Source organism: Lepidochelys kempii, chromosome 3 (assembly GCF_965140285.1).
Source record: "Lepidochelys kempii isolate rLepKem1 chromosome 3, rLepKem1.hap1, whole genome shotgun sequence".
NCBI classification, from domain to species: domain Eukaryota; kingdom Metazoa; phylum Chordata; order Testudines; family Cheloniidae; genus Lepidochelys; species Lepidochelys kempii.
Window position 1 is genome coordinate 179,499,114 of NC_136382.1, and position 10,624 is coordinate 179,509,737.

At 48.3% G+C, this 10,624-nt stretch overlaps 1 protein-coding gene across 2 annotated transcripts in view; it reads right to left on the reverse strand.

Annotated features, from left to right (window-relative positions):
* CIMIP6 (ciliary microtubule inner protein 6) overlaps positions 1 to 6,762 on the reverse strand; it is a 41,004-nt gene extending 34,242 nt beyond the window's left edge. The window contains exon 1 of one of the 2 annotated variants that reach the window (XM_078851946.1): positions 6,296 to 6,410. In XM_078851946.1, the coding sequence (XP_078708072.1) occupies positions 6,296 to 6,405 (110 nt within the window). In that variant the 5' untranslated portion in view covers positions 6,406 to 6,410. Of the gene's footprint in view, positions 1 to 6,295 lie in introns of both variants that reach the window. The other variant, XM_073339161.2, reaches the window with a different exon arrangement.
* Between the last annotated feature and the right edge of the window lie 3,862 nt (positions 6,763 to 10,624).

Here is a 10,624-nt window from a genome sequence, read left to right on the forward strand (position 1 = left end):
TTCCTGATCCTTCAAAATCCAGTTTTTGCCCTGGACATTCTACCAACACAATCCTCCCTAGAATTATTAATGACTTACTTGTAGCTAATTCCCAATATCTCACTTTTCTTCTTATCTTCTTTGACTTATTAGCTCCTTTTGACACTGTGGATCCCTCACATCTCCATCACCTTGGCACATATGTTTTTTCTGACTGGATCTCCAATGCGTTTCTTCCAACTTATCTAATAAATCTTTCACATCATACTAGGATAATAACCTTTTTTTCCTACATCCTCTCTCAGCTGGTGTCCCCAAGGGATCTGTTCTTAGTCTCCTACTCCTGTCTTTATACTCTGCCTTCGGGGACGTTATCTCTGATCACAGCTGACAATATCATTTGCACATTAATGACACTCAATAAAATTTCTCCTGCAATCTCTCATTCAGGCTTGTCTCCATTTCATAAAATGGAATAAGTAGTTAAATATTCAAAATTACAAAGAAAACAGCACCCCAATTAAAAAAAAACAGACCATCTCAGAAGTATTTCTATGTGAATAATGAATAAAGTGAATAAATACTTTATTAGAAAAATAAATAAATAGAACTGATAATTAACATAAAAGGTATAGCTAGTGTTTCCACAAAAAGGGCCTTCCTCAGAACCAAACTTATCCATAGACCATAGGAAGAAATTTCTTATTTATGCAATAGCGTCAAGTCATTAACAGGAAATAATCCACCACATAATACTAACAATGGATATCAATCACTTATCTCATACTAATAATTGCTGGATTCAGAGCAATTAACAAGTAAGGAGTCATTGAGGAGCCTTGTCTCTGACAAGATAACTTTATTATTAATGTTTGAATACAAAAGTATTAGCATGATGGTAATGCCTAGAGGCCTGATCAGGATGAGGACCCTATTGTAGGGAAGCTGTACAAACACATAGTAGAAAGACACAAATGACAATTTTCCATTGACTTCAGCTCTCTGAAGAGTTTACAATCTCATTTTATGTTCAACGTCATTTCTGTTCACTAATACAATAGTCTTTATTTCAAGATATTTTGTTGGACTGGAAAAGTTACCAAAGAAAAAGTGACTTTTACCTGTAGCAGCACTTGGCAGGATATCCCAGGATATTAGAGAGACAAGGTAGGTGAGGTAATATCTTTTATTGGACCAACTTCTGTTGGTGAGAGAGAGAGAAGATTTTGAGCTATACAGAGCTCTTCTTCTGGTCTGGGAAAGGTGAGCATCATAGCTAATACAAGGTGAAACAGATTGTTTAGCATAGGTAGACAGCATGTATTCTAAGGGACCATTCAAAGTGGAGTGGCCGAATAACTTCATCTTGAATGGTCCCTTGGAATATGTACTAACTACCGATGCTAAACAATCTGTTCCACCTTGTATTTAGCTGTGATGCTCAGGGCAAGTCTACACTACAAAAATAAACCAACCTAATTTACGCCAGCATACAGTTATTGCAGTAATTACATTACTTGTGCATGTCTACACTTTGCTTCTTGTGTTGGCAGTGTGCGTCCTCAGGCGGAGCACTTCCACCGACTGAACTGTCGGTGTAGGGCACTGTGGGACAGCTTCTGAAAGCCAGCAACAGTTGATGTCAGTCTAACTCAGGGGTGGGCAAACTTTTTGGCCTGAGGGCCACATCTGGGTATGGAAATTGTATGGCAGGGCATGAATGCTCACAAAATTAGGGGTTGCAGTGCGGGCTCTGAGGTGGGGCCAGAAATGAGGTGTTCAGGGGCTGGGGATTGGGGTGTGGGTGGGGGAGGAGTCCAGCTGGGAGTGCGGGCTCTGGGGTGGGGCTGGGGATAAGGCGTTGGGGGTGCAGGAGGTTGCTCCAGGCTGGGACACAGGGGTTCAGAGGGTGGGAGGGGGATCAGGGCTGGGGCAAGGGGTTGGGGTTTGGGAGAGCGTTTGGGGCACAGGCTCCAGGCAGCGCTTACCTCAAGCAGCAGCATGTCCCCCCTCAGGCTCCTAGGTGGAGGTGCAGCCAGGTGGCTCTGCACACTGCCCTGTCCGCAGGTGCCACCCCTGCAGCTCCCTGTGGTTCCTATGGCCAATAAGAGCTGTGGGGACAGCACTTGGGGCAGGGGCAGTGTGCAGAGCCCCCTGGGTGCCCCTATGTGTAGGAGCCGGAGCAGGATCATGCCGCTGTTTCCGGGAGCCACGCGGTGCAGGGCCAACCTCTGATCCCATTCCCCAGCTAGAACACTGGAGCAGGGCACGCCCTGGACCCCACTCCCCGACGGAAGCTTGAGGGCCAGATTAAAACGTCAGGGGGGCCGGATGCACCATAGTTTCCCACTCCTGGTCTAACTACTTCAAAATTGACTGTACACCTCTTGTGGCAGTGACGTTATTAAATCAGTGTAGTGGGCAAGTTACGTCGGTGGGAGTGAAATTTTAGTGAAGACACTACACAGCTAAGTCAATGCAAGGCAGTTTACGTCGACCTAAGGGCTTGTCTACACTGGCAATTTACAGCGCTGCAACTTTCTCGCTTAGGGGTGTGAAAAAACACTCCCCTGAACGCAGCAAGTTTCAGTGCTGTAAAGTGCCGGTGTAGACAGTGCACCAGCGCTGGGAGCTGTGCTCCCAGCGCTGGTAGCTAAGGCCCTCTTGGAGGTGGGTTTTGTAGAGCACTGGGAGAGAGCTGCACCACAACCACACAAGCCACGTTAAAGCGGTGCTGTGGCAGTGCTTTAGCATTGCCAGCGTACACTCGCCCTAATTCTGTAGTGTACACCAGGGCCCAGAATACCTTTTGCAGACCTGAAGAAGATCTCAGTGTAGCTTCAAAGCTTGTCTTGTTCACCAACAGAATTTGGTCCAATAAAAGATATTACCTCACTTACCTTGTCTCTCCAATATCCTGGAACCAACACAGATACAACACTGCATACAACAATGGAAATTAAAAGGAACAGTCAGAAGAGTGAAATGCCTGCAAGCTGCATGGAAACTATTTAAAAATACCATAATAGTGGCTCAAATGAAAGGTATACCCCCCCAAATTAAAAAAAAAAAAAAAACATAACACAAAAAAAAGCCACCATGGCTAAGCAGCAGAATAAAAGAGGCGTTTAGAGGCAAAAAGACATCCTTTTAAAATTGTAGTAAAATCCTACTGAGGAAAATAAAAAGAAACATAAACCTTCGGACCATAAGACCTAAGAAAGTGTAAAAGCATAATTAGGTAAGCCAAAAAAGGACGAAGAGCAACTAGCAAAAGATAAAAATGTTTTTGCTGTTAGTTTTTGTAAGGACATCAGAAACAGGCAGCCTGCCAACAATCAGTGGGGCTATGAGACAGTCAAAGAGATAAAGGAGCACTCAAGGAAGACAAGCTGTTGCAGAGAAGCTAAAGGAATTCTTTGCATTTGTCTTCACTGCAGAGGATGTGAAGGAGACTCCCACTCCTGAGCCATTATTTTCAGGTGACAAATCTGAGGAACTGAACCAGACAGAGGCATCAGTAGAAGAGGTTTTGGATAAATTAAACAGCAATAAGTCACCAGTACTAGATAGCATCGACCCAAGAGTTCTGAAGAAATTGCAGAACTACTAACTGTGGTATGTAACCTACCGCTTAAATCAGTCTCTGTACCATATGACTAGAGGATAGCTAATGTAACACTGATTTTTAAATAAGGCTCCAGAGGCAATCTTGGCAATTACAGGCTGGTAAGCCTAACTTCAGTACCAGGCAAATTAGTTGAATCTATAGTAAAGAATAGAATTATCAGACATAGATAAACGCATTAAGTTTGGGAAGAGTCAACATGAATTTGGTAAAGAGACATCATGCCTCACCAATCTATTAGAATTCTCTGAGGGTTTCAACATAGTAGAAAGACACAAATGACAATTTGTTGACAAGGTGATCCAGTGGATAGAGTGTACTTGGACTTTCAGAAAGCCTTTGATAAGATCCCACACCAAAGGCTCTTAAGCAAAGTAAGCCGTCATGAGGTCAGAGGGAAGGTCCTTTCATGGATCAGTCATTGGTTAAAAGATAGGAAACGAAGGGCAAGAATAAATTATCAGTTTTCACAACGGAAAGAGGTAAATAGCAGGGACCTGGAAGGATCTGTAATGGGACCGGTCCTATTCAACACATTCATAAATGATCTGGAAAAGGGGATATAAACAATGAGGTGGTAAAGTTTGCAGATGATACTAAAGTACTCAAAATTCTTACATCCTAAGCCAGAGGTGGGAAAACTACGGCCCGCGGGCCACATCCGGTCCGGCCCCTGAGCTCCTGCCTAGGAGACTAGCCCCCTGGCCCCTCCCCTGCTATTCCCCCTCCCCCGCAGCCTCAGCTCACTGCTCCGCCGGCACAATGCTCTGGGTGGCGGGGCTGCGAACTCCTGGGGCAGCGCAGCTGCAGAGCCTGGCCTGACCCGGTGCTCTGTGCTGCACGGAGCGGCTGCCTGTCCTGGTGCTGCCGTGCCATCAGCCACCTGTGCTCCAGGCAGCATGATAAGAGGGCAGGGAGGTTGGATAGAGGACAGGGGAGTTCGGTGGGTTGTCAGGGGCCGGGGGTGTGGATAGGGATCAGGTTGGTCAGAGGGCGGAGAACAGGGGGGTTGACTGGGGGCAGGGGTCCTGGGGGGGCAGTCAGGAAGGAGTGGGGGTTGGATAAGGCGGCAGGGGTCAATTAGGGGTGGGGGGGTCTGGGGGCGGTCAGGGGACAGAGAGCAGGGGGGTGGATGGGGCAGGGGTCCCCAGGGGGGCTGTCAGGGAACAGGGGGCATTGGATGGGGCAGGAGATCCGGGGGGACCGTCAGGGGGCAAGAAGCGGGGGGGTTGGATAGGGGGCAGGGGCTGGACCATGCCTGGCTGTTTGGGGAGGCATAGCCTCCCCTCACCGGCCCTCCATACAATTTCAGAAACCCGATGCAGCCCTCAGGCCAAAAAGTTTGCCCGCCCCTGTCCTAAGCTGACTGTGAAGAGTTCCAAACAGATTTCACAGAACTGGGAGACCTGGCAACAAAATGGCAGATGAAATTCAATGTTGATAAATGCAAAGTAATGCACACTAGAAAACATAATCCCAACTATGCATATAAAATAATGGGTCTAAATTAGTTGTTACTACTGAAGAAAGATCTTGGAGTATCGTGGATTGTTCTCTGAAAACATCCGCTCAATGTGCAGCAGCAGTCAAAAAAGTGAACAGAATGCTAGGGACCATTAGAAGGGGGATAGATAATAAGACAGAAAGTATTGTAATGCCACAATATAAAACTAAACACCTTGAAAACTGTGTGCAGTTCTGGTTGCACCATCTTAAAAAGGATGTATTAGAATTGGAAAAAGTATAGAGGGGGGCAACAACAATGATTAGAGTTATGCAACAGCTTCCACATAAGGAGAGATTAAAAAGCCTGGAAGTGTTTGCTTGGAAAATAAATGACTACGGAGAGATATGATAAACAGCTATAAAATCATGAAGGGTGTGGAGAAAGTGAATAGGGAAGTGTTGTTTACCCTTTCACATAACACAAGAACCAGAGGTCACCCAATGAAGTTTTAAAACAAACATAAGAAACTAGTTCTTCACACACAATTAACCAGTGAAATTCATCGCCAGGGATTGTTGTGAAGGCCAAAAGCATAACTAGGTTCAAAAAAGAACTGGGTAAGTTCCTGAAGGATAGATCTATCAATGGCTGTTAGCCAAGATGGTCAGGGACACAACCCCATGCTATGGGTGTCTCTAAACCTGACTGCCAGAAGCTGGGACTGGATGACACAGGATACATCATGATCTCTTCATTTCCCTAAAGGATCCCGGGCTAGATGGACCATTAATCTGATCCAGTGTGGCATTATGTGTCTACAGCCTCCCAAGGTGCACACAATTGTAGGTACATAGCATAGGGTGTAGTGAGATAGAAAGATCAAGCAGTTCAGCTGAAGACTTAGATCCCATTCCTGCAAGTATTTACTTATTTGAGGAATACTTGGCTCCCAATCAGAAGACTGCTGGAATGGTGGCTCCTCGGGTAAGCGAAGGCTGGCTGCCTCAGGCCCTGGGGACAGACGGTTGTTAAGGGCTCAGTCCCCAGGGCCCTGAGCAGAGGGTGCTGAGCCCATGGCAGAACAACACCCAATAGCACAGGACCAGGTGCTAACTCCTCCAGCACCCACTCAGGGCCAGGTTTCTGCAGGGACTGTCCCTCAGGGCTGGCCCCCTGAGGTTGCAAGGGTTAGAGCCTGGGCCTTGCACAGCCAGAGAGCCCGCAGCAAAGGCAGCACTCACAGCGGGTGCGGGGGCGCCTTCTTCCTGCAGTGCATGCTGTCCCCTGGCGTCCGGCGCTGGGTGCCGTGGGGAAGAGGGGGTGCGGATAGGGAGGGGGAGGGGGTGCGCATAGGGAGGGGGGGCGGGGGGGGTAAAGGGGATGCACGTGGGGGCAGGAGCGCGGGGCAGAGAGCAGACAGAGGGGGGAGGGTGGACGCACTTGAGAGCGTGGGGCAGAGGGGAAGGGGCGGGAGCGGGCAGCGGGCAGCAAGAGGCGTTGGCGGGGCGCGGCGCAGCAGGCAGGCGCGGGGACTACGCGGGGGTGGCGGAGGCGGCGCGCAGGGGCAGCGGGCGCGCGGGCGACACTCCGAAGGCGGCAGCGCCGCTGCCCCAGCCCGCCTGTTCTGTTGCCGCGTGGTTGCCAGGAGACGCGGGGGGAGGGCGGCTCTTGAGTCTCCCCCGGGGGAGCCCCCGCCCCGCTGGCTCCTCTGGCAGGGGCCGGCCGAGCCCGTCTCGCCCGGGGTTGCTGGCGGCGTTCGAATCGGGCCTGCCCGCCTCCCCCGCCGCCAGGTGCTGCAGCCGGGTTTGCGCGCGGAGTCCCCCCGGCTCCCCAGTGCGTCCGGGGGGGATTGTTTTGCAGATTTCTCCAGTGTAGGCAAAGCCCCGGTCAGATCAGACCTGCCAAAAACAGAAAGCGCTGGGCTGGCCAGAGCATAAGTCGGTCCAGAAACTGAGCAGGTTCCCTGAGCTGGTATTGAAAGCTGTTTAAAAAACAGTATAAACAAAACGTTTTCCCGTTCCATCCCCGATAATAATCCTCGGTCAGTTTTATAAAGCCCCGCAAGAGCTGCGGTTGAGAAGGGCTCTCTTATTTCAACAGCTGTTCAAGGGAGCCCAGAGCTGAAAAGCATTTTCCAAAGCCCTTCAATTGCCTGTTACTGGTGGGTGATAACAACACAACACCTACTTTTTGAATTATCTGCCTTTTTTTTAAAATGAGGACGTTCAAGTTTGTCTGCCTTCCTCTCCGAAAATTAAAAATGTCAATTCTGGAAATTGTAAATCTGCACATTGTATGAATTCAGGAACTTGACTAATGGAGAAGAGACATTTATTTCAATTGTGGTTTTTAACCAGGAGTTAAAATTAAATTAAGAACTTTTTATGGTTGTTTTATGAAAGGTTTTGGATATTCTGGTTAGGCTGATACAGAGATTACTTCCTAAGGAGAAAGGATGATAGTAATGAGGTGGGACACCTGGTTTTCCAATTGTTTCCTATAAATCCTTTCAAGAACAATTGGATTTTAGGAGTTATCTAGAGAAGGATTTTTCATTCTTTTAAATTGAGAGATCTCCCTGAAACTAAAATTAGGTAACAGGTAACACTGCATTTAGTTACCACAAAGTGGGTTAAGAAAGGGATAACATTGATTTAAATTTAATCCAAGAAAAGTAGACTACAGATCTCCTAAATCAACCTGCCTATGTCCTTAAACCAGTTTAAATTGATTGGTCAATTCAAAAGCTTCATTTTTCCTTTCCATGTGTGTATAGGATTTTTTAAAAAAATGTTTATGTTAAATGTTTGTTTGTAGTGAGAGGAACTATTTGATTGATTAAATCATTATCTTCCTCTAGAAAAAAATCAAACAAACTTTTACACAAAGACTTCCGTACAGAAGTGAACTAGCTCTAGTCAGTAAACATTAGCTTCACTAGTTTCGAATAGCTGGAAAGGTTGACTCTTCCTTGTGTGCCATTGCAAACGGTGCTCACTCAACTCATCACTTGCAGACTTATTACCCAAAACTACTCCTTATATTTACATAATTATAGTTGTGGCACATGTGCTGCTGTAGTGATGGCCATATCATCACTTTCCCTATAAACTTGGTGTTTACCGGATTTATAATTTGTCCCTTACAATTTTCCCCTGGATGAAACTTGCTCCACAAGGTCTCAGCCTGGGAGAAGGAGGATGTGCGCCGTGCCACTGAATGTGGGAAGGAGCAGCACTGGTACAACTAGGGCTGTTATATCCCAGCATTTTCCTGGAGCCACCAGCTAAAGCTACAAAGACCAGTGTGGAAATAAAGACTGTTTTAAATATTCCTATGCAGGAAAGGACTTTAAAGTGAAGGGAGAGCAACACTTTAAGATCAGTGAAGTTAACCCTATCTCCACCTCCAACTTGCATTTTACAACACTTTTCTGCATGCCTGGTTAAGAGAATCCCCTATGGCCTTACACTGTCAGAGAACATACTTCACCTCCACTCCGAATACCCTCTGGATCAGTGGCAGTGGCCCATTGGGGGGTCCTAAGCAAGAATATTTCTCCCCCCCCCAACACATAAGTGAATAGGGGCCCCCTTTGAGCTACTAGGGACCCTAAGCAATTGCTTAGTCTGCTTAAGCCCAGCACTGGCTTTGCACTAGATTGTAGCAATAAAAGCAGGAACTCCATAGAGAAGCCCTGACTACATTATAGTGAGATGCCAAAGCCACCTACTGTTGCTGCCAGCTACAGCTGAGCAGCTAGAAGAGAGGAAGGAAGGGAAAAAAGCCAAAACAAACAACCAAAAAATGCACACACACCCCTCCGAAGCTGTGCCTGGAGCAGCATTATAAAAGAAGCTGTATCCTGATCAGCTGTGATGCTTGAAATAAAATTCAGAGGCAAGTCCCAGAAGGAAAGGAGAGAGCTGCAAGGGCTTCTGGGAGTTTGCAGACTGTAACATTCTAGCTGACCTCAGACTCAAGGGACTTGAGAGAAAGTTGATGGGAAGAGAAGTGCCTTGGCACAGGCAGTTGGGTTGTTAAACTTTAAGTGGGGAGGGGGAAGAAGTGCCAAAGAGCTGAAAGAAGCCTGAGAGTGCTGAATGTTCTGTCTTTTGGAATGATATGTTGTAGTTATCCACATTTCCATCATGTGTAATAAGCTACCAGGTCTGAGAACTCCCATCTGATTTCAGGGCTTTCTAATCCCCCACACCCAAACTCTATCTGTCACGCTCTGTGGTGTGGCTTACAGCCATGAGTGCCAACCTCATGGTAGAAAGTCAAAAAGCAGGGCAGAAACTCCAAACTGGTTGTGTGGTCTACAATTAGATTTCACCAAGCCAGTAACAGGTGTAAACTCTGAAAACGCTCTAAAAGTTTTATCAGGGAGTCACAGTCAGTCCCCTTGATCACACCAGTCTATCTTGCCAACCAGGCAAGCTGGGCTATATGATAGATAGGTACTTTAAACCAAAAATCAGAGAACAATATTCAGGTTACTCCCAGTCCCAAAGGACCAGTCATTTTTTGGAATGTTGAGTCAGACATATGTAAATTATACCAGTAGAAAGAAAAGTGAGTGTTGCAGAAGTACAACCTACCCCTCTATATAAGATGTGGTGTGGCCAGGTAAAATCCTGTCTCTGAGTCTGAATCCAAATCAAGTTTCTGGGTGGCAAGCTGTCACTTGCCTCTCTGTATGGTTTAGGTATTACTGGTCTTGGGCTCTGGGAGGGAGTTTGGGTGGACGAGGGGGCTCAGGGCTGGGGCAGAGGGTTTGGGGTGTGGGAGGGGGCTCAAAGCTGGGGAAGGGGGTAGGATGTGGGGTTTGGCATGCAGTAGGGGGGTTTGGGGTGCTGGCTCCGGGAGGGGGGCTCAGGGCTGGGGGTTGGGGTGTGGGAGGCAGTTCAGGGTGCAGTAGGGGGTTTGGGGTGGTGGCTACGGGGGGGGCTCAGGGGTGGGGCCGGGGGTTGGGAGGGGGTGAGAGGTGTGGGCTTCAACCAGGTGGTGCTTACCTTGGGCGCCTCCCAGGTGGTAGCGCAGCAGGGCTAAGGCAGGCTCCCTGCCTGGCCTGGCCCCACGCCACTCCCAGAAGCAGCTGAAATGTCCCTGCGGCCACTGGGAGAGAGCTGGGGTCTCCATGCACTGCCTGCAGGCACCGCCCCCACAGCTCCCATTGGTCACAGTTCCTGGCCAGTGGGAGCTGCAGAGTCGGCACTCGGGACGGGGGCAGCATGCAGAGCCCCTCTTGCCCCCCCTCCCAGAGGCTGCAGGGATGTGCCGGCTGCCTCTGGAAGCGGTGCAGAGCCAGAGCAGGTAGGAAGCCTGCCTTGGCTCCTCTGTGTTGCCGGACTTCTAGTGGCCTAAAATCTCCCAAGTTTGGCTTCTGTAGCCTCTGGGAGATAGAGCCTAATTCTGGGAGACTCCTGGTGAAACTGGGAGGATTGGCAACCCTAACAACAGCCACTAGTTAAGGCCAACCAGAGACGGAGAGAAAGGGTGACTGGCTGACTTTCCTTTGATGTCTCAATCTCACTGAGGAGGATGGGGATCCCAGAAGGAGAGAG